Source organism: Strongylocentrotus purpuratus, unplaced genomic scaffold (assembly GCF_000002235.5).
Source record: "Strongylocentrotus purpuratus isolate Spur 01 unplaced genomic scaffold, Spur_5.0 spur5_scaffold_7, whole genome shotgun sequence".
In the NCBI taxonomy this organism is placed as follows: Eukaryota; Metazoa; Echinodermata; class Echinoidea; order Camarodonta; family Strongylocentrotidae; genus Strongylocentrotus; species Strongylocentrotus purpuratus.
The window spans coordinates 10180790-10206020 of record NW_022145613.1 but is presented as its reverse complement, the minus strand read 5'-3'; the positions used below and the strand labels follow the sequence as shown (position 1 = coordinate 10206020).

At 35.0% G+C, this 25231-nt stretch overlaps 1 protein-coding gene and 1 long non-coding RNA gene across 7 annotated transcripts in view; one reads left to right on the top strand and one right to left on the bottom strand.

The window, feature by feature from the left end:
* LOC752681 (tumor protein D54) overlaps window positions 1-24371 on the bottom strand; it is a 31524-nt gene extending 7153 nt beyond the window's left edge. Inside the window, exons 1-6 of one of the 6 annotated variants that reach the window (XM_011675214.2) lie at window positions 23864-24371; window positions 23062-23082; window positions 8962-9119; window positions 7885-8033; window positions 6025-6084; window positions 362-524 (exon numbers count right to left, since the gene is read on the bottom strand). In XM_011675214.2, the coding sequence (XP_011673516.1) occupies window positions 362-524; window positions 6025-6084; window positions 7885-8033; window positions 8962-9119; window positions 23062-23082; window positions 23864-23939 (627 nt within the window). In that variant the 5' untranslated portion in view covers window positions 23940-24371. Of the gene's footprint in view, window positions 1-361; window positions 525-2855; window positions 2916-6024; window positions 6085-7884; window positions 8034-8961; window positions 9120-12485; window positions 12780-15692; window positions 16704-23061; window positions 23083-23863 lie in introns of those variants that run through there. The other 5 variants (XM_001176225.4, XM_011675212.2, XM_011675211.2 and 2 more) reach the window with 5 other exon arrangements.
* LOC105440520 lies at window positions 9750-10725 on the top strand. Its single transcript, XR_971682.2, has 2 exons — window positions 9750-9962; window positions 10637-10725. It is a non-coding gene; the product is annotated as an uncharacterized LOC105440520 (long non-coding RNA).
* Window positions 24372-25231: the final 860 nt, after the last annotated feature.

Sequence of the window (25231 nt, the reverse complement as noted above, 5' to 3'; positions counted from 1 at the left end):
TTTAACCACTGACCACATCAAAATAATAAATTTGGACATCAAATTTGTATTACCGGTAAATGAAATGTTAGCAGAGCCAGATGCAATATGATTTTCATCGCCCCTCCCCCCCCCCCTACTCCCAGGTTGGAGGGACCGCATTCATGTTCCCAAAATCTTCGGTAAAGGGGTACTTTTCATGCAACAAAGTCCGGCCTGTAATACACCCCTCTGTCTTCACTGTTATGTTTGTTGTAGAGGGAATACTATATTTTATGCAAAATGGCAGGAGTAACCAATTCAAGGATAATACAACATTCCATCAAACAATTAGATAACTACACATCAATTGAGCTTCTTGGTTTGAAAAATTCATCCGAACCTTTAGTGTCGTTGCCGTTGTCGACACCTTATCCTCAAACGACTTGAACGCTGTTGATTCCCTGACTTCACCCAGCTTCTTGGTGACGGCCGAACCGAAGCTGCTGAAGGCTGCCCCCGTCTTCTGCCCCGCGCTCTGGAATCCCGTCTTGGTCTTGTTATACCTGGGAAAGGTAGAAGAAACAACATGTCTGTAAATTACTTTTATTCCTTAATTAATTTGGATGATATCAATGGAGTTTGTGGTTATTTCTCAATACTGGATCCTCCAGTTCCAATAGGCTTAATACATCAGGGGGTGTTTCACAAAGCCTTTTTTCAATGAAAAATGACAAAAATCAGTGGCAAATCTGCTGTTAACCAATCAGAAGCAAGGATTTCAGTAGCTTATATTAACATAAACTGTCATTTTTCACTGATGAAAAGTTTTGTGAAATGGGGTCCTGGTTGCAATGGGTTTATGCGTTTCTATGATGAACAAGACTATTGCTCTGTTCCTGAATTCCAAAGGCCTATTATGCTTATAATCAAATTATGTCAAGAAATCAATGTAAAGCAATATGTTTTAATATACTTTTACTCAATGTTCATAACTGTTCATCTTCTTAAGAACAGGTTTCACTTTTAGGTCATTACTTTAATTCTATGGATACAATTTTAGAAATGATTAAAAAATGATATAAAATCTCCATTTTGTTATTTTCTTGCAAATGAGCATAGTTTTAATTAGCCATTTAATGCGTAGAGTACTAGACTTCCATTACTTTCATCATTGTTTAATAGTGAAATTATTCTGTGATACATTTACAATGTATCATAATAAAAAGGTACATGTAATAACATATTGTACAGCATCAGTGTGTATCAGGAGATGTAGATGTCCATGCATATGGGCTGATGAATAAAATGATTTAACAAAAAAGTGAAAGAAGATGTTATTTGAAAAAGAAAAATGGTAATGATTAATGAAGAATAATTCATGATGCTTTCCTTGGTTTGACTGTGCATAAAAACAGCTTGCATGTCTTTTTATAACTCAAAGTCTTGACAAAAATCTGTAAAATGAGTTTAAAAGGCAGGTTATGTAGACTGTTTGTGCATTTACATGAATGAAAGCTAAACCCCTAGATAAAGCAGAATTGCTCTCAATGAAGACTGAAGTTAACAGAAATAGATCAGAGATGTTCCCATAGAAATTTACATTTTCAAAACTATGTAAAACAGCTCTCTAAAGCATGTTTTTTTTAAATTAAAAAAAAAAAAAAAAATGTTTAGCCACATTTCCCATTTTCTACTTTTCTTGAAAACAACTTGCTACAAATGTTTAGTTTGATCCTCTCTATAAAGTTATCTTTATTATCTAAAGTTAGAATTAGGAAGCATAAGTATTAAATGGCATATTAATGTCATTGATGAAAGCATCTATGATATGAACAAAGACAATTATCATTTTATGAACGAAAGTGATACATGGTTTGGAAAATGATTCATGGAAATACAATGTATTTGAAACAAGGTAAGATTTTGAAAATATTGTTTGTTGCAAAGCGATGATTATAATATAGTGAAAATAATGACATATGGCATGGTTGAAAGAGTAAATTCATTAGCACTTTTATTCAAACATATTAAACATTTTAATAAATGCTGTATTCCTGTAATATTGAACACATGAATTAATTTGTAAGCTATGAAAGTTATTAATTTCTAGTGATCTTCAGGTTATTTTATACTGCTTGGAAGATGCTGCCTTCGCCATTAATTACCGGTATTATGCATTAGATAATTGTTAGCGATATGTTGTTGACAAAAATGATTGCAGTTGACCGCATTGCTCAGAAACTAGATGAATGCAGCATTCAATGACATAGAGTAAAACATGCACTGTCTTTCTTCTTCTTCCTCTTTTTTTCTTTTTTTCCCGGTTGGTTTAGGGGGGGGGGGGCAGAACCAGCAGAGGTGTCAACAGTCATGAGTCATGACAGGGCTTTTCATATCATCTTTTTTCTTTTCTCAAGGTTAAAGCAATACCTTGAAATTGAAAATTGAAAACACTTAATTAATGGTGGAGTAAAATAAATCACAGAATGAATTTTGAAATTCCTTGCCTAGTATTACTGTACAATACCGCATTTCGGTCAATAATGATACTGCATTTCAGTTTTTAAACCCTGACTATAAATATGTATGGTCATGTACACATTTTGCTTTCATTGTTTCGTTCTATCCTTTATATCTCTCCTGCACTATTATCACGGACCAAGTTCCCTTCCTTTCCCTGTTTCATGAATATATTAAGATACTTATGAGAAATAAAACTCAATCATGTACATGCAGGCATGCTTTAATAATTTGGGTTAATCAAAACGAAGACCAGATGAGAATGCATTCATGTATCTCTAATTCTTAAAGATATATTTTGAAAAGTTTGAATTAGTTCACAGCATCTTTTTACGATCACTCAACAATTTTGATGCTGGATGTGACCAACTTACACTTCGGACTGTGTTACAGATTCATTCCAAGTTTTAACTTTGGTACTTGTCCAAACAAACCTAGAGAATTGCAGCAAAATCACAAAAACAAGGGAAAGTTACAAGATAGTAATTCCTCCATTTTGCCATTTAAAAGTATATTTAGAGTGGGCTGAAGACTACAGATCGATTTGAAATTTGACAAACTTCAAAGTGATCATTATCAGAGAATAACATCACTGTGCCATACTGCAGACATCTTTTAAACTCGGTTCTCTATAAGAATAAAGGGATTGCCTTCTGCAGCCAAACAGAGCACTGTAAAAAGTAAACAAAAGAAATTCATGTGCTACTGTAGCAGCTTTTGTGCATTTTATGAGTGGTCCAGAATTGAGGGGAAAAATTCAAGCTGCAAAAGGACTGAGAACATACAATGATGAATTTGTCCATGTGCAGTATGTGTATTTAAATTTGTCTGCAATGTACATGTATGTAAATCATTAAAGATATGATAAGCACATGAAGTACATTAATTAAGCAGCACTGCGTGTTGTCTCTGCCGCTGTTGCACCAGCCTGTATGAGAAAATTTAGTCATTTATTATTTATTATCATTTGTCATTAGTAATTAGTGTGTTATGCTTGTATTTCTTGTATGCATTTCCGTATTAATTATCAGTTCAGCAGCATATCTGATGACTTTGTCTTGCATCATTCCACTTGTATACAGCTGGTTGGGATTACATCAAATTGACAACCTACAGATTATAAATATTACAGTACGGTAAAAGAATACTGGCACTAAACAAAGTATTCTCTTTAAAAAAGGTCTTTTTATAAACTGAAAATCAATGATTTCATTCACCTGTAGAGGATCATAGAGAATATAATTACTCATACTTTTTCAACTAAAAATCCTGGACCCCCCTTTCCTTGCAAATAACAAGTACATGTAGTGAGAAAAATAGAAAAGAGGGATGGATGGAGAGAGAGAGAGAGAGAGAGAGAGAGAAAATTCACCATATTTAAAGGGGAAGTCCACCCTGATATCAAGTTGGCTTTAATAGAAGCAGAAAAATGAGAGAAACAGGTCTGTGAAAGTTTGAGCGAAAAAGCGATTAAAAATAAGGAAGTTTCTGAATATTTGAAGGTATGATCAATCTAACACAATTTGGCAACTCTGTGACATTTCTTGCTACCCCCCCCCCCCCTTGCCCCGTACTAAAAACTTAAACAATTTATAGTTTCCCTTTAATAAAATTTTGAATCATACATTCACCCTAAATATAATTATTACAAATTTGTTTTTTCTGTATGAAACAAGTCTATTCCGTCATCAATAACTAAGAAAATTTAAGTTCATTGAATTTTCTGTACACCTCAAATTGGAGAAGAGCTCACAAGACACTTCACAATGTTGCCTATTTGTGTTTCACTGACAACTTAAACAATTCCTACCCTTCAATATATTTAATCAGATATTGCTCAAACATGCATTCGATTTTTCTATCATTTTTCTGCTTTTACTCACTAAAAACAAGATCATATCAGGGTGGACTTCCCCTTTAATATCTGGAAATCAATGACCCCGCCCCCTCCAATGGGGGAAAGATAGAAAAGTCCTTTGACCCATGCTGTATCCAAACAACCAGAAAATACTGTAGCCGCATGATCAAACAGAGTGATAGTAAAGGCCCATTAAACAGCCATGAAAGGCTCAAAGGGAAACATCAACATGCAATTTAACCCATAATCCAGACCATGATGAATGTATGTGCACCAATCTGTAGAGAAAGCCCATCCATGCAGTCATCCATGTAACTTCACTAGATTTTCTACCTCTTGCTGTAGAAATTCTTACATACATGTACCTTGTATTGAAGCCTATATGGATCTAAAATACTCTTACCTTTCATACACACTTTTAATCAAGCAAAATTGTTGCTGGTTAGATTAAGCCTGCATTGGAAGTTGTTATTTGCGTTTCAACATGTACATGTAGCCGACATGTACATGTACATGTAGCCAATCAAATAACAAACTATCGTGTTATTTGGTTTATTTATTTGAAATATATAAGTTGGATTTCTGAAGCTTCATGTACTTTTGATATTGGTTGCAAATGGGATAGGTTACATAGTGGCATGAAAGAGGTTTATTTGAACCCATGGTTTATTACCAACACTAGCAAAGTGGTGGGCGTCCTCAAGTCCAATAGTTGATACACCTACAATTTTAACCTTCCCTATATATGCTTTATTTTGGCCCACAGTGGTGGTTTAAACCAGCGAGATATTGGGTTGAATGAAACCTCCGTTGTGAATTTGGACCATTATATGAATGTGCACAATGTAAACATGAAACTTTGGATGATACCATGTGATGAGATTCCAACTTGTACCCAACAAATGTACAACACATATATCATAGGTTAAGAAAGTACGATGCTGTAGACATGATGCAAAAGGGATGATGCAGGAGAGATCACATTCATATGTATTGTTATCCAGACCAATCTAGACCAATGCAATTAGTGTATTTGAATTATACACATCAAGTTCTGTAGTATAGTGCCTTTAGTTTTGCTATGGGGTCCAAGTACATGTATGCTTCATTGATAATAATTATGTAATATGAATGCAAGGTCCTCAGGGAGAACAGTATGAATACTAATAAAGCTACCCTGCATGGGTAAACAAGATACCTGTATATTATTTTCATTAATATTATTTTTATCATTATTAATTATTATCATTATTGTTATTATAATTATTATTAGTATTATTACTATTAATATCATTATACTGAAGGAGATATCCTAAGAGTAGCCTTATGAAGTTAACCTTAATTCAGAATGTCCCTAAAGGTTTATTTGGCGTGCAACTGTACTTTACAAAATGTAGCTGCAAAAAAAAATATTGAAAGTGAGCGAAAACTAGTGAAACCATGCCCCCAAAAGGCACCACCATGCTTTAATAATGCTTGTTTTGCTTCTGGATGGATCTGGATGGATCTGGATTGATCTGGATTGATCTAGATTCAACCCGTCACATATGAATGGGGTCTGAGTCTCTGAGATGCAGGTGCAAGGATGCGGGGGAAAAGAGGCAGAATTAAGAAGAACCAATGAGCAACTGGAGAGGAATTATTAAGGAAGGGAAGGTGGCATAAAAAAGGGTTGCTGTACATACGCCTCTGACGATGTGATGGATTCGTTCCACCCGGATATCTTGGTGGACGTATTCACATAGCTAGAGGGCAAAGGTCAAGGTTAGCACAAGGTCAAATACGTAACCCATCAATACACATAACATCAATACATATATAGGAAAGGCAGAATAATGTTGGTAAGGGTCACATATTAGATAAAATGTCAAGGTGAGCAAAATTATACAAAGGCCCATCAATGCACATTGACATACAGTAAGGGGAAGGTAAACAAATATTGGCTTAGGTCATATACAATGTCCATTAAAGAATTTTGAATACATTTATCTTTTGATTCGGTTGTATTTTGAGCACAACATAAATGATGAATGTAGATGTGATATAACGTTGTTTTTCACCCTTGATTTCAAAAGTTCACTGTACATGTACATCACGGTAGCTCTTCTAGGAGGAATATCGTATTAAAGGAGGTTTTAGGTGTTGCTCTTCAAATTGGCAATGAAAGCATTTTCTTACATCTTTCTACAAATTTCAGCTTTTAAAATTAGATCAATGTACAAGTATTGTGCCTAAATGTTTGCCAATTGGAAAAAAAAGGCTAAGCATTCATGTTATCTTTGAAAATTTGGAGGATTTGCATCTTATTTTCCCTTTAAGTTTAAATATTCTATTTAATGAACCACTTACTGTAGCTTTAAAAAAACCTGCAAAATAAGGACAGAGATGTGCTGTTATATATATCAAGTACTTTGTGCAAAAAATGGAAGTTTTGCGCAAAATACTAGGATCAAGAGATGATGTATTCAAAACATTGTTTATATGACTATAGTGTAAGAATTTTTAAAATCTAAAATTTGACAAAATATTCCAATTCTAAAATTGGATGTGCATTGACAGCAAATGAAAACTTGAAATACATAATGTAAAATACAAAACAGATAGTTAACAAAGAAATATTACAAAAATTAAACCAGAGAAAAAAAACATGTAAGGGTATGATAAACTAGTAAACCTGACTCAAGCACAAGAATAACAAAATAACGATACAAAGGACTTTGACACCACAATCATCCTAAATCTGATTGCCTGTATTTCAAAGTTTCAGGGAAACAGAACATGGCAAAGGATCTCTGGTTTTCTTTGAATTTTTAACAAACTATGAATCGTCAAAATTTAAATTGAGACTTTATACCTTTGTTTATTGTTAAATTGAGCACAAATGCCATAAAAAAAGGGCAAAGAGTTATTAGTTCTCACACATACAGGATATTTACTTGTCTTCACTAAAATTATATCCTGACTTATGAAGCCCCCCCCCCCCTCCCCTTCTTTTTTTCTTTACAAATAAAGGATGCCTGAAATAAATGTAGTTGTCAGGGCTTGAAATAAAGCAAGAACCTGCAAAATTGCTTTAATTTTTCGGGTATATAAAGAGCCATGTCAGCTAGGTTCTTCCTACAGTAACTATAATCTTGCATTATTATAGTACAATGTTGTTGGTTCTCGAATAATACACCTTGTGGATATTAAACCGCGGATGGTGATCACGAGGGAGGACTTATTAATGATGAAAAGGACCTCAGAGAAGAAGAGCTGTCTTAAATTAAGTAGTTCCAGGTTGGGTAACTATTAAACAAAGTAGTCAGTATGTACATTGACCCATCGATCCCTCATTTGCTCCTGTGACAATTGCTCCAGGTTTTAGGTGTAGGGTTAGGGTTACAGGTTGGAAAAGTGTTGGGTCAAGGGTCGAGGGTGACAATTTGGAATCGTCACAGAAGCAAGTGTCCCAATACCACTTGCCCACATTCTATCCATAAATATTTTTCCTGTATATGATTTGAATAACTTTGTTTTTTACGAGTTCATGATGGGATACGTACGCGCTAGACTGTTTGAAGTTTGTCCATCCTGCCCTGACGTCACTCTTGAGTACTGCTACTTGGGTGATACCCAGTTTTCTTCTGATCTCCTTTGCTCTCATCTCCTTGGCTCTCAGTGTCTGTCTCAGGGCTTCTACATCCAACTCGACCTGAAAGAAGCAACATCAGTTTATATTGACAATTACAATACAGAGGAATCTAGATGTAAAGAACACTCAAGGGAGGTACAGGAAAAGTACAATGTAGTCTCTATGGGCAGGTGGTCTTTAAAGGCCTACTGCACTACTTATAGCTACTTGCACCCTCTATATGGCAAACAATGCCTAATCGGTGACCATTGGTCCCCCATCCTCTTTTTCTTATGTTAAGTGAGAGCTGATTTGATGAGTTAACCACCTGTCAAGTGACTTTGCAGGGTGGTCTAATCCCTCCTGTAAACTAGTACAGAATGGCTTTAAGAACAGGTCCCTCTAATACACATTTCAATGAGAGGCACTAGCTGCTGAAGGAAAACACAAAAAATGTAAAATGTGGTCTTCATAGACAGGTGGTCTTTTCTATACAGGTGCTTGCTAAAGCAGATTCCACTGTATTGATTTCAGAGAGTGACTAAAGCTGTCTGTAATATATTGAAAATTGCTTTTAAGATTAAACACAGACATTTTAGTAAAAATGTGTTTTTCATCACTCTTGAAAGTCTTTTCATATTTCATTTTATTTCATTTATTTTCCACATTAAAAACCAGAAAAATTTAAGGTAAGAAAATACTTTGTACACATTTGACACATAAAGCTTATGATAAACAGATACCGGTACATACCGGTGAACAAAAAACAACAAGGAAAATCTACTTAACAAACATCAAACATTAAAACATTTTAAAAAAGTAAATAATGTAGACGGGGCTAGAAAAAGTGAAGCTTATCGAGTTTAGTCCTGGTAGCAATGAAGGGGAAGTCCACCTTGAGAATGTGTGTGGCCAAGTAAAGGCAGAGTAAATCCACCCATTTAAGAAAAGTATATGAAAATCTCAGAAGGTATGACAAGAACTACTACAGTTTGTAATATATTTTTACCTCTGCAAGTTCTGTTTTGAGCCTTTCCCTCTCTGCATCATCGATGTTGAGGTTCTCATTGGTAGGACTGGCCAGCTCACTGGGGGTGCTGGCTGGTGACTGCTCAAACAGAGGGGTGGAGTCATCCCGCCCTAGTCCTCCAGCTTGGTCATCAGAAACTATATAACAGCAAGAGAAATATTATTCCATGGTAAGTTTTGGATATATGTATGCAACTCCCATGGAAATAAATGAGACAGAATGACAAACTGCTTTTATTCAAAAGCATAGAAAAGATATGCATATGAAGGATATATTAATGTACTGAGGAATTAGACTACTGTTACCGGTATATAACAATTCGTCCCCCGGCTTGCAGAAGAGCGTTAGCGCGCGTGTGACTTAAAAACTACTTTTTGAATTAATCGCATTTAAAATTTTGTTTTATATTTAAACTGCTTTCCGTCCTGAAAATTGGTTTAAAACTTAAAGACTACCGTAATATAAATGTTATAGTAGAACACAGCCGCAAGTTTTGTGTGCAAATAAGTCAGGTTTATACATTGTAAAAGTTTGAGGCAATTTAGTGCTAACGCCCTTCTCCTTAGCGCTTCATTTTTTACCTGAAATTTGAGCTAACGCCCTTCTGCCAGTCAGGGGACGAATTACTTATTTAGTGATAAGCAAATGGCACAATGTCATTTCATGAAATGCCATCAGACAATAAATACTACAATGTGCTAATAGAAAATAGTGAAAATATAGTAAAGCATATTTCTACTTTGTTCATGAACAAGTACATACTACTTGTCATGGAATGACTCCTTTCTTGTTCTGAAAGTTATTTTTAAGACTTGTGACGAGACTAGAAGAAATAGTTCGGAGAAGAAGGGGAAGACGATAGTTGTTATCTACGTAATAGCAGTTCACTTAAAGCGACGACAGTCGCTAACAGTTTAGCAGTTTGCTTGCAGTTCCTGCATTTCTATGTTGAGATGGGAACTATTTAGATAATCCTTAAGGTATGTTTATTCATTGAGTTATATCTCTTATAATAGAGTGCTGTAAAATGCCACTGAAAGTAGTTGCAAGTTATAGAGATTACAGTTGCACTATGGAAGCGATAACCTATATGAATGTGTGTAGTGACCTTAAACGAATCGCGAACATGGATTCGTTGAAAGTTTGATTGATAGTTTAGACGGTCTTTTGAAGACCTTTTTCCTTTGTGAAAAGATAAAGTAGTTTAAAATTGATGGTTGTCAGGAAGATGATATGTGAATTTAACTTAGTTATGAGCATGGGTAGACTTCGAATAAGTTAAGACCAAACTATGTTTACTTGCGTATGTACGTGTGAAGGTATCTTAGTTACGAGAACCTCTTCACGCACGATTTAATGTGCGGATGAATATCATTTTAGAGATAACGTGATAAGCTTATGATTGTTAGTCTCGTTTTAGGGCTTGAGAAAGTTTCTTGTTTGTGTTATTGATTATTCTTTTTCTATGGTTATTCACTTATGCTTCTTTAAAGATTTGTGGTTTATCGAAAGTTGGCATATATTTATAATTATAAAGTTTAGATTTACTGACACAAGAATGGAACTTGAGTATATGTGGAAATTGGATTTCTAAGTGTTAAACGTATTGCAAGAACATGTATTTATTAGTGTTTTCATTTGTTGTATTTTGCAGGAATTATCCCACACAGTTGTTGAATTTCTCTTCACTTTCCAATGATGGTCCACGACAGTGTCACAATAAAGGAACCAACATGAGTTAAACGGATGTCTCCTTTGTTTCATCATTGAATTGCAGCAACGTGTTTAAACTAGAAGTCACATAAATCCTTTGAGTCCGTATTCCATCACACTACTGATACTCTCTAATTTTGTTGTTGTTGATTGTTACTAAAGAATGAAAGGTTGACTGGTTGAATTAGGGCCTATGTTGCATATTTTTAGATGTAAGCTTTAAAGGGATAGTTGAGTTCTGTTGCAGAGGGCACTACACATAATAATTTTTTGTGAGATAATGACAAACTGAGTGTCAAATTTGAAAGAACATAATATTTAAATGACAAAATCATCTTTGGTTGATCAAAATCGGTTCAGAGGCGGCTGAAATATCCATAAATATAACGATTTCGTACCACCACAAATATTAAATATTTTGAAAAATTTGAAAAAACTGTGGAAAAAACGAAATAACAGCTTTTACATCGTATTTCAGCCAATGCCGATGTTGGCTTCTTTTTTTGTTTTTTTGGGGGGGCATTTTCGTGTTGCTTATATTACGCACAACCATGTATTGTTATTTTTGATTAAATAATTAATTAACGGTCACCATGTTTTTTGTTAAGTGGAGCTGAATTGGTATGATCCTATTGGCTAAATTTCACACATTTTTGGGTCTAAAATTACCTTCATAGCAATTTTAGGTTCTAAAAAGGCATTAGAAATGTCATAGATAAGATAGGAGCAATAACCATTCACTTTGAAGGCATTTGCAGTCTGAAAACAGAACTCAACTATCCCTTTAACATGTCACATTCTCATGAAATCATACTGGGAAAAATCTATTTTTCAAATCTTGCTGGTATTAAAAGGGTATGAATAATTTAGTTGTTGACTGGATCTCTTTTATCTGATTACTAATCTATTTTTTTACTTTTTATTTTTCCTTATATTTTTTCTCACAAACGCTCATCATTATTTGAACACTAACATCAGATTAGAGAGACCAGCACGAATCCTACATTTACATTTACATGTATAATAAAAAATGTTTTTCCTGATAGTGGCATATATTGTGATCAATTAACGGACTACCATTAATTCTCATTAATTACTCTCCATTCAATGATTAAACTCTGGAACAGACGAAAGTGCTTAATCAAAATATCGTCCTCATGATCATGTATAATGTACACTCTTTGACTTTATATTGAGGTATGAATTTAACATACAAATATATAGTATATTATAATTCGAATTTTCCTTTCTCCTATTTAAATGTTGCATGTAGAGTCTGAAAGGCACAGGCCGCATTCCAAGTCTACATGTAGGTATATAATGTGTTTACATAGACCTTGGATATATACATACATGTACGTATATGTTCAGTGCAGTACTACATGGAAGTACACTTTTCTATTCTTCCTGTTTAGCAAGGGAAGCTCTTGCATACAGTAGCTTGTATGACACCCATACCACTCTATCGAATTACAACCAGAAATCCACTGCATGTACAGAATGTACACATGTACAGCAATACCTAAACATGTATGTAGAGTGCATATGTGCCACTTATTTCATAGCTGGACATTTCATCATACCCATCACATCACCCCCAAAAAGGTGATATGGCAAATACATGTAAAAAGATTCAAAGAAATGAATGAGTCTGGCCTATGTAAAATCCACCTAGGAATGCGAGAGTCTCTCAGCCATGATTCTTGTTATGCTTGTGCATAAATATAACCCATGCAGTCCTGTATTTTTAACTCTATAGTTATACCGGTAGTCCAGAAAGTTATACTTACACATTTCATTGCTATAATAATTTGACATGGTTCCAAAATGCTACTATCACAATCAAGTTTGCAGTATATAAAGTTTTTGTCAAAAATGCATTAAACAATGTCAACCACAGGCATCTGGCTCTCAAGAAAGAGCCACAACAACTTTCTCCTTGATTCAATAAAAGATGATCATGGATATTCAAAATCAAATACACACTCCAATATCGAGTCCAAAGTACATATGCTACGTGTCAGCTGGCTGGAGAGGAATACAGTTCTGATTAGACAGATGTAATAATATTACCACTACCTGGGCAGATCATATTCTCAACTAAACTAGCTAGTATATATGCAGTATCTATTTTGGTATTTACATGTATTGTACACAAATACATGTAGGCCTACAATGTATATATTACACACTTCCTGGCCTTCTGTGCATTTTAGGATTACAATGCACAATACTATAGCCAGTTCAGACTCAAGGAATGTTACCGGTATGAAACGTTGCATGTATAAAGAAACGTTGTATAAAGAATCATTGTGTAACAAAAGGAGCATGTAGTAAAACAACATTGTATATTAAAGAAACGTCTTGTAAAGATTAAGCCAATTATGAAGAGGTACATGTACACATGTATATTGACACGAAAGCTGGCCAATCATCAGTACGCGCTCACGATTAGCCCCGCCCAGTTATACGATTTGTGTACGATATAACTTTCAGACTTGAGTGAGACCCTCATTCTTTGTTGATCGAGCGTTCGTTTTGAAACGATATTCGAGCAGGAATTTTCCTACATGACGTTTTTTTAATATGTTTCTTCATATGGCATTCAGACTAGCCAATAATTTAATTCCTTATCGTATACACTGTTCATGTAAACTGTAGCTATACGATGAATGCTGATAGGCTGAAGGTTACTTTCATATCCAAGTGTTATCAATTCCCAAACCAATCCACAAACCTTTCTTGTTTTGAGTCATCTCCCATTGATGACATGGATAGAGATATATCTGACGCCCACCACAGATCTTTTTCTTTATTTATTTATTTATTTTTTAATACCGTAGACAATGACCTCCATGTGAGAGGGAAATATAAACAAGGAATTTCTGACAAATGACAATTAAAAAAAAAAAATTCAATCAATGTACATGTAATATTGGTTTCTGTCAACATCCTCATTTTGTAATTAAAATGAAGCCAGGGAAAAAATATTTACTTTGTACGTAACGTGATGTTGACCAGTCAATTTCCTATCTCTTTCCATGACCCTCTGGACTTGTCTAAAACTAATAACTGAACTTTAATGAATGGTAATTAACCAATGACCTATGCACATGTAAATAAACACAGTAAACACTGCATGGAGCAGCCCTGCCCCATAATAGATAACTCTTATAATATGTACCGGTATATGTTTTTTACTTTGGAATACTGGAAATGACATTTTCCACACAATCCACCCAGAGTCATCTCAGGCTTTATATAGTAACACTGTAGCACTCAACAGGTTAAAGGGTTTGCGGTACAAGTATGTGTAAAAGTTGAATTACACTTGCACTATTTACAATTTAGAGACATTTTTGCCAGCTTGCAGTTGTTTTTCTATGCAATTAAATCCTGTGATTTAATCCTTATCATTAAAGTTGGAAGATAGCTGATAAAGGTAGATGGTAGCAAGCTATTAGGGCAAATAACTATAACCTTAATACAGAACACCTTGACATGGAACTAATTGCTTTAAATCATGCAAAGATGGTTTGTGGTTAAGAGAGATAAAGATGATACTGATATGGGGTTATTGAACTGTGTTGTTAAAATGGAGTTTGGGGATTTCTTTTTTAATGCATAGAAGCACCAGAGACAGCCTACAGTGTTAAACTCAAAGTCTACATTTAATAGTAGCTATAATAGTATTAGTATCAATAGTAGTAGAAGAAGTTATAATAATGATGATGATGATGATGATAATGACAATAATGATAATGAAAATGATACGACTAATACTACTGTACTACTACATGTATAACACTACTACCACTACCACTACTAATAATTATCATGGATATAAATATAACTAGTACTGGTAATAATGATAGATCAAAACACTGAGAAACAAGTTACATTTTAATCTACCAGAAAATGCAGTGGAATAGATTTTAGGCTACTCAGAAGAAGATAAATATGGTTATCATATGACTATATATGACGTCTGACATATTTTAAATGTGTAGTTTGCACAATATACTTAATTGCCCTATAATTAAAAGGTAACTACACGTACAGCGGTGATTGCCACGTATACGGTGCAATGTACAGAAATGAATCATGTATGCATATATGAACAGTATTACTGTGCATTTTGCCCCTTGTCCTATATCTGTTGACAGTTCATACACTTAATTTGTTCATAAATACAGAGTGAGACTGGCTGCTGCTCATACAAATATTGATTTAATTCTAGGTCATGTGCCACCATATCTACAATGTACACATACATGGAGATGTAATATATAACAGATGATTGATAACAAAGTGAGAACTGAAGTGCGTGTACTTGTAATAACCTTTCATCTTCTTCAATACATTTGTTAATTGTTATTCTGGTGAATTATTTCATGTTAGCTTGAATTTGTGAAAAAAATTTTAGCATCCCAGAATTATTGTCATAAGTATATGAATTAGAGATGAAATGTTATAAAGAGTTTTAAATGTGTATTGGATTGCTATTTGATTTGTATTTTGCATTCTACAGCCTGTATCTAATTTCATTGTTGATAATGAGGAGTGTTTCCATTTTACAGTTAAGGAGAGGATTTTAATTTAATTTCATTTCATTTCATTTTCCACAATATCAGCAAATAAAATTTACAAAGCTTTTTGTTTTCCAAAGACTAGGTACCGTAGTCAATAGTCATTCTAATTAAAATATTGACAAACGAGAAATATACATACATGTACATGCACTATGGTACAAACAATGCAGTCAAAGTATACAATTGAGACTAAGAAGATAATTGCTTGCTGTATTGTAGTCAGTAGAGGTAACCTAGGAAAGCATAGCTTGTAATTTACGATGTATGTACATCTTTTCGCTTTGGTTTTGTTTTGTGATAGAAAGCTAGTGTATTTTAAAAAGATATTCTAAATCATGTAATGATAACCTAATCAATGGACAGTTGATATAAAACGATGATGTGATCTTGAAACAATTTAGAAACCTGTTATAGCAGGAGTTGTTGAAGTATCAGTGGCACTTGTGGCAGTAGATATGGTGTCTTCATCATGGGGGGACTCGGGTTCAGAATCGGCACCATCTACATGTAGGTCTGGCACTAAGGCTAGATAAGTTGAATAGCTTGGGGCATCCTTAAGCGGCGACTTGTAACTTTGATCGTCCGTCTGCAATTCATTACCTAATTCTTCCTGTGAGCAGTATCCGTCTTCCTCGGGCGACGGAACGCTCTGACTTGACCCATCCTGCGGCATCCTGGCCGACTTTGGCCTTGCACTAGTCCTTTTGTTATTATCTGACGGTTGTGTCTTCTCCATGTCTAGGAAACTCCACTCGGAGTCGCCGTCGTCAAAGTTGTAGAGTCTGTGGTCCAAGATAGGGGAGAGTGAATTCAAACTAGGAGTGGTTGTCTGGACACCGATATCACAGCCTGCTTTGGACGGAGGTTCCATTCTGGACAAAGTTTTTCAGGAGAGAAGCAACAGGTAACCTGGCCACGACGCCATTAAAGGATTCAAATGCTGTGGAATGCATCCTGGCGGAGGTGGTGGTGGTGATACCTTGGTACGTCAATACAGTCAATATTTAGTTCGATGACGTTGCAATGATAATAGATTCTATACAGCCTTGGTCATGAGATGTGACGGGCTAGAACAACACCTGGTAGCAATCATGCGAATATTCAGTCGATATTACAGCTACCAGTACATATACAGAACACATGTATACACACACGCCCCCTTGCATACACTGTAATCAGTCCCAGCTATGGATACGCTGTGAAAATACTGTCATGCTTTTCGGGTCTATTATCAAAATACTAGTACAAGGACAAGTTGGTAATAATGATAGGCTGCTGCTTCTTTCAGTCGAGGACGACGTGTTGCCTTGTGGAGACGGTACAGGAACGACAGATACGAGTCATGTGACTAGCATCCTGCTCTCTGCTTGACTTGGTCTCAACAAAAAGCACATATTTGAACAAATGCCTTGATCTGCCGCCAGATAGATGGTCGAGAACCACGGCGATATAAAATTCAAGGCAAATTAAATTCACGGACTGCAGCAATAGACTAAAGAGACAATAGGGTATCAATGAGGAGAGCTACTTGGCAATGATATTCAGCAGACCTAGACAGAATTGGTTTCTAATCTGTGTCTGGTTGATTCTGAATGGCTGACTGTTTATGTCAACACAGTGAAACGTGGCATATTTACAAGGAGTCCTAGTACATGTACACTATATTTACAGAGCTAGGGCAAAGTATAGATTTATACACTTTGCCTTGCTCTATCAATAAATGTACATCTACATGTAAACTGGCTTTAAAATAAAGACCAGTTATGGTCATGCGATTGTGAAAGAAGCATTGTGGAATTGATCAGAAAAGGTTGATCATCTAGCATATAAGTATTGATGTGTACTGCAAGGTTCTGGAATCATCAAAATGATAAGAAATTTGGCTCAGTCTTGGTAAAGTTACAAGCACTGTACACAGAAAGATGTATATGGAACTACGCGACACGTGCACGATATCTATTCGGTCCATAATTTACGAAATATATCAATTAGTAGACGGTTTCTCAGCAAACTTTGTATCATCATGTATTAGTCAAAACATGTTCTTTCACATGATTGGTAATAAGAACTTCCATTTCAATTTTTGAGAGGGGGGTGTTTCCAAAACTGGTCTTTACCTTTAATAGAGAGTAGAGGTGTCGTGGTTGAGTGGATATGTCGATGAAGCGGACTTTGGATCATAAGGTCCGCGGTTCAAGTCCCACCGCGGCACTAATGTCCTTTGTCAAGACATTGATCTACATTTGCCACTCTCCACCCAGGTGTTAAATGGTTACCCGGTAGGATGCGAAAGCTAATGTGGTTTGATTAGCAATGGCGCTTGTAAAATTGCGACTGGCTTGAATGCTCCCCAGGGAGTGGAGAATGTGCATACATGTACCTAGTGTGCGGGTAAGCATGAATCCGATGACCAGGGTAATAATACATGTATATATCTGTAAAGCGCATTGAGAGGGCCTGCGGTCCTGAAAAGCGCTATATAAGGACAAATTATTATTATTATTATTAATCAACAGGTTTTAACAATCAACAGGGTTCCTTAATCTAGACTGTGATATGATTCACAATGAAATTAGAAAAATCTCAAAACAGACTTTTTGTTGCTATTTCAATTACTGTTACTGACGTCTCATGAAATATTATACTTTTTTTAAAAAGTGTATACATGGGCTTCCAGCTGCTAATGTATGGAGAACAGATCAATAACTGGTATCAATATCGGTATATGCTACAAAAAAGACTCATTATTTTCAAGCTACATGTTCACATAAAAGTACTGAAGCAAATATCCATTTCATAAATTGAAAGAAAACAAACAAACAATGTTTCAAAACAAGAACCATCTTTCCCTTTAAGAAGATCAAAATAGCAAAAATATCATCAGCACAAAATTAATCAAATATCAATTTGTTTGAAATTGAAATTGTTATCGCCTTTCATGGGATCATAATAAGAGAACAAAATAATTAATCAATTTCAATTTGTCCTGAAATTGTATTTTTCAAACACAATTTTTATTGTACAAGCATACAATGTACCCAGGCCAAATAGCAGTGCACCTATACATGTATGTATAGAGCAAAGACTATAAGATCAAGTACTATTGGAATCCTAAAAATAAACAAGAGTCTCATATGTACTGTACAGTACCGGTAGGTCTAAACCCCCTGTCTGAAGTATATTGTAGGTGGCAGTATTTCAAATGGCCAGAGGCCTGGCGTTGTGCCTCACTAAGCAGCCAGGTAGAAATGAAAATGTCATCGGGCTCACCTTGTCTGGACTCTATTCAAAGGGATGACGTCATCATTAATCATCATTAATCCTAGCTAGCTCATAATAGAAATGATCTAAGTGGATTTAGGCTTACTAACTGTCTCTGTGCATAGCATATAACTACACCTGTATGTAGACCTTCATGTATATTTATACGTGTACAGTAAGCACAATATATTCTGTATTCTGGATACTGTGCAAAGTTTCAGACTTCGTAGTTAATACAAAGTTTTGGTATGGGGTCATGAATTTGGTTCAAATGAACATAGTGGAAGCATATGCGATCCGACAATGTTCAGTGATCGTTGTCGCGGTTGAAATCGAGTCTAAAGTGATGAAATTGTAAATAGTAAACTCTTTATGTTGTATACTGTAGCTCCCTCTGAAGGTCAAGATATTAATCTTGCGATAAAACAATGTTTCTTGAATAAAATCGGCCGATTGGCTATTCCCGTTTGGAAATTATATATCACAACTACATATTCTGAGATTTTCATGGTCGCAGCTACCATTGAATGGCCATAGGCGCTATTTGAAATTTATCAACATTTACTGGGAGCACCAGTAAATTTTGATATTCAATTTTTTTCTGGAAAACAGAAGTGTTTTAGGAGCTAAATTTTCTAGTGGTTATAATACCTCCACAGGGACATCCAAATATATCAAAATTGCAAAGAATCACTTCAGTAAACGCTGTTATTATCGTGCGATTAATTTTTCGCGCTGAGCAACCTCAAAACATATATTCACTGGTTCTTAAATTTGTGTTGCACCTACAATGTACATTTGTAATTCAGCCCGTTCAGAACACGCATAAGAAGTCACGTTTATATTTTTGCGGGTTCTTAAATTCGCGGACACCGACTTCAGCACAAAATCTGCGAAAATTAATGTACCACAAATATTTCCGCGTTTACAGTATTCTGCCAATTTTCGAATTTTCCCAAAACTTTGTATCACCTTTAAGGATGTTAAAATATTATTCAAATGAAAATCAAATGTAAAATACACATTTTATTGTATGGTATTGTTTTTAATCGTCAAGCCTTTGTTGATAAACTGTATTCTCTCTTCTTCTTTTTGGGATATATGGTACACTGCAGAGAAATACTTTCTTTTTCTGATTTCTTATACTTGCCGTTCATTATTTGTTTTAATTGCTAGTTTGTGCAAAGAGATAGCTGGTATAGATCTATCTCTTTTGTTTGTGCTATTCACTTACATGTACATGTACATGTACAAGTAGGTGCAGTATGTCTCATGAATAGGAAAAGAAGAACTTTGGCCTTATACTATAGTTAATTAGTTAATTTTTTATATTCCCGGCAACCATGTGACTCACTTCAAACTATTCTGAACCCTGTTTTGTATGAATCACTGGTCTTTTTTCTCCTTATTTGTCTTTGGCAAAAAAGATTATAGGTAATAATTAACAATAATAATATAAACAACAACTACTGTATAACAACGATGATACCAATATTAGTATTATAGTAGTGTTGCATCGTTGATGGATCTTTCAGAATTATTTCCAAAGCCACTTAACCTTCAGGCTTCAAAGAATAAATACCCCACCTAAAACAATGCCAGAAATCCTCCAATATTACATGTAGTACCATAATAATTTAGTACAAGTTTGTCTAGATTTTAAGCAAAACAAATAAAAATCATTTGTTAAAAGAAAACATTTTTTTTTCTAAATGTAGGAAGCTGAATGATGTCTCTTTTGAGTAATTGAGTAATATTTCTGCTCCCAAATGACCACTGTTTTAGAAATGTCCACAAGTACAATATGATTGTGTGTTAATTGTTTCAATGCTTTTGTTATACGTGTATGGCCATTATCATAATTATATTAAACAATCATCTCATCTACATGTATTTTGACTTAAAGGGAAATCCAACCCAAATAGACAACAACAACAAAAGAAAAATCAGAGAAGCAAACTGATGAAAGTTTCAATATAATCTGACTAAATAAAGAAAGATGTGAATTTATGAAAGTTGAAATCACTTATGGACACTTAAAATTGGCTTAAGTGGTAATGTCAATGTGATGTACATGATGTAGTACCAGACTACTCCCCCATCTGTTCAAACATACATGTATAAAATGACTAAAATTTAAATTTTCCAAAATTTATTGCTCAGGATGGTCTATTCTTTTTAGAGGACCTATAATATATTTTAGTAGTGCCCCAAGGCAGAAAGAACTTACAAGAAAAACAGAAATTAATGATATTTGTGTACATTTGTACATGGCAAATGGGAGAGTTATCCAAGTCCTACATGTACGTCACAATTCACTGACCGAATTACCAAATTTAGATTCGCATCTATAGGCTTAGTTAGTGATCTCATATTTCAAACATTCATAACTTCCTTACTATTGGTCTGATTCATTTCAAACTTTTGCCATTCTGTTTGTTATTTTTCTGCTTTCATACAAATCAACTTATTACAAGGGTTGGATTGCCCTTTAATTCAAATTAATATGGATTACAATGCAAAACAATTTTGTTTGGTTCAGACTCCTTTGAGTCCATTTTGCATGTCTTATTTTTCTTCTGACATTCAAAATCATTTCACATTTTATCAGTTAATTTACAGTAAATTAGTATACCAGAATTTTTTTTCAATTGTGTCTTATGGAACATTATATACCTCACTTAAGTAATCCAGCAATCTGATTGGTCGAAATTGCATTCATAAACTTTAACTGTTCCCGAAAATTCCCGGTAACCATGGTTAAAAAACAGTTCAAAATCCCAATAACCATGGTTATTGGGAAAATAGGTCAGTCTCCATGGTTACCCCATAGGTTTACATGTTAAAAAATGGTCTGAGCGATCGAGGATACCGTACGTGTGCGAAGAATTGGTCGGTAATTTCAATACAATTGAATCTCGATCGATCTTACCGACAATTTTATCTTGCATTGTTGACATGAAGACGAAAATAAACTTCCAAAAACAAAAAAACAACATCTGCCGATAGATCTTGATCTAAGTTCGTGCCAATATGCATTGAAAAAGTAAAAGAAGGGCCCGTTTAATGGAGCAGCGGCGAAGCATCCACCACGCGCGAAGCCGTTTTCAATCCATTTTAATGTATATATTAGAGAAAACTACTATACATGTTGACAGAGCGCACTGGCCGAGCGGTTTCAGGCGCTGACTTTACTTACATCACCTGTTGTACGCAAGAGTTCGAATCCCATCTATGACAAAAGTTTTTTTTAATTTTTAATTTTTTTTTTTTTTTGGCATATAAAAGTATTAATGACTGCTTTAATATTCGAGAAATAGTTGTTTTTATACGCTCTCGGGAAGGTTACAATTGGGCTATTGCCCTCGGCACGCCTCGGGTAATAGCACAATTCTAACCTTCCCTTGAGCGTCTAAAAACAACTATTTCTCTCAAAGCAGTCATTAATACTATACTATAAGTCTCATGAAGAGTAGAGTAAGAGGACAACGCTGGGAATATAGGTATTATTCAAAGGTAGACCGAAAGCTTCAGTCTCCGATATCAATAGCTCTTCCGCTGAGATATACGTATGGCTCCACTGATTGCCCCTACATGTACAGATGGGAGGTTAAGCTTGTGGGTGATTGTCGATCTCATAGCACACAGTTTTTTCAAGAAAACCGACATATTAGCAGAAAGGAAGTCCCTTTATTTTGATGTTTTAAAATGATTATCAATGTTATTTTGATAGTACATGTACTGTACATGTACATGAAAATTATGTATATTATCGTACATGTACCAGTATATGAAAATTATGTATATTATGTACATGTATATGAAAATTAGATCTCCATTCTTTCCAATCATATTTTTCTTAATCGATCTGTAGTGTTGATAAAGAAACATTGAGGGCAAATTTCCCCCCGGGATCCTGCTACATGTAGTTAATCCACCTCATGTGTACTGTGTGTTTGTGTGTGCTGCAAGGGCTGCCGTCTTTGTTTGGGGAAGGTTGACAAATGTCAGTTTTATTAAGGAATTCCCCGTAGCCATTACTAGACGGTTATTTCTGTCTAATTTAAAGGGTATTTCTAATAAATTTAAGAATGAATGAATAAGTATTCGATAGCATGCTAAATGTATAACTATTATTCATTAGCACATGCACGGTGGCTGGTGGACATGTACAGTGATAACTCAGTGGGGGTCTGGCTCGTAAGACGGGAGCAGGACTGGTAAGAACTAAACCAAGAATAACTTTAAGATAATATGAGGGTAAGTCACCATTAATTCACTTAATTAATCACTTTTCAATTTTATTCAGATTTGAGCATCATAAATGATGACAAAACAAATGCAGATCAAAAAGTTATATCAATCATTGCAACTTGTTAAAAATGTTAATGATAACGCTACTCATTAGCAGTAGTTAGTGTCACTGTTACTACATGTACATGTAGTTAGTCTCCATGGAACTTTGATAATAATAATAATAAAATAATAAAAACGGTGCTTATAAAGCGCTTACCACCAAAGTCTGTGTCAAGCGCTATAAGTATAACAAACAAAATGCAATGATAAACAATTACATATTAAACAAAACAAAAAATTACAAACAAACCTACAAATCACAATATGAAATATAAATCAATGTGAACTGAGTAGGTTAATTATCAAGGGCAATGTTGAATAAATGTGTCTGACTCTGAAAGACAAGTTTTGAATTGGTTGACAGTCTTGAGCATGTAAAGGTATTTTGTTCCGAAGTAATTTTTTGTTCATTTCTCCTTTATTTATCTAGATCTAGACAGTCCTGACATTTAGTCCCGGTGGGGTTTCTCCCCTGCAGAAAGTGAATTTACCCGTATTCTACCATATTTCAAGGACAAGACTCGGCTCCGAGAATTTTTCTTCCCGGTTTTCTCTTTTCCCTTCCCGGTTTTTCTCCTTTCCATTTTCCTGACCCCTATTTATCAATTTTGAGGACACATGTGCACCCCTATTTTCTTTATTTCGAGGAATATTTTGTCCGCAGACATTGCTTGAAATTGACCCCTTTTTCCGCGATTTTGGTAACGGTCATGCGGTCCAGAAGTCACATTGAGTGACCCCACCGGGCATTTAGTGACAACATCTCATTTATAAATGGCTCATGACACACATTATTCTGTGACATTATTATTTTTTTAGCTAGACTAAAGGGCCTTCTTTCTTGGCATCAACTTTTGTCACAATTCAAATTCAAATCAATTCCTTTTTCATCATGACATTGTCCCGTTTGTCTCAACTCTTTTTTTATCTAATCTAGCAAAATCATGTTCGATTCTTACCAATGTAAGATGATATATCGTTGGATATATCAACATCTCCATAATCTGGAGACAATCCATTCGGTGCACCAGACATTTTTGGTTTGTTTTCTGTTCTGTCGCTCAATCAGCAAGGGCAAGGCCTCGGTAATCTCTAAACAGACAGGCACAGCACAGCACAACACAGGGGCAGCTTTCCCGACGGCTTCGAACAACACACGGCAGGCACACAGCTGACGGCAATAACACATATAACACGGGTACAGACGGGCGCACAGCTGTGACACTTCGCACCAGTGTGTGAAATACGGCTAAGGATGATTCGTGAAATATGTCTACTATTCACCGATTTCCAAGTATTAATAGACTTCACCTATGCCTTGTGTTCCTTAACACCATGAAAAAGCTGATAAATGGAAAGAGCAATTTTCTCAGCGTTTTTACAAGCTTTCATTCAAGGCTTTTCACCAGTATTTGCAGACGTGTTCACGACCTTTGACTCCGGAAGACATCGCATACGGGGATCGATATCTCCCGTTTCGGAAGAAAAGTTGATTGTAATCGCTAGAAAGGAAAACAATAAACAAGTGCCACGCCCACTCCATTCAAGTCTTCGTTATCATCTTCCGTAGATCTGTTGAGCATTTTGATAATTTGACTAGAATTCAGTCAATCTCTCACCCTTTTTCCTCATCAAACGCTTCCTTCTTTCTAGCTCACGGTTTTTTAAATATTGCCTCGTTTGTGGAAACGTTATGGAAAGAGAAAGGTTTTTTTTTAAAAATGGAAAAACACTGTTGATAAATCGATATAGTGAATCACAACAGTTGAAAGATGAATTAATTGGTGATATGTGTAAAGCTAGTAAAGTTTGTAGATTCATTAACAACTTTTTGCCAATCAAATTTTTAAGACTCCATGCACATATAAATGAGGCCGCGAACCTGGATCGAACTATTATTTACCGTCTTTCTTTCAAGGCAACCTTGTCGACTAAATCCAAATATTTTCAATAGGCCAGTTTCGTAATGTAACCAAATTTAATGCATACGTCTTTGTGAAGTGCCTCAATACAAATTATTTCATTCACCTGATAAGAATAATAGTATTTCAATAGTCATAATGCAACTGCATATATTAAGTGTTGCTAGGTAGGTCAAGCCATAACGTTTGTCCAACCTGGCAACAACTAATGTATGCAGTTTGGATTCTGTCTTTTGAAATACTATTATTCTTATCAGGTGAATAAAATAATTTGTATTGAGGCACTTTACAAAGACTTATGCATTAAATTTGGTTACATTACGAAACTGGCCTATTTATTCATTGATATCTCCCTCTGAATAAGTTTCTTTTTTTATATTGGACTTATTGATTAAAAACTTTGTT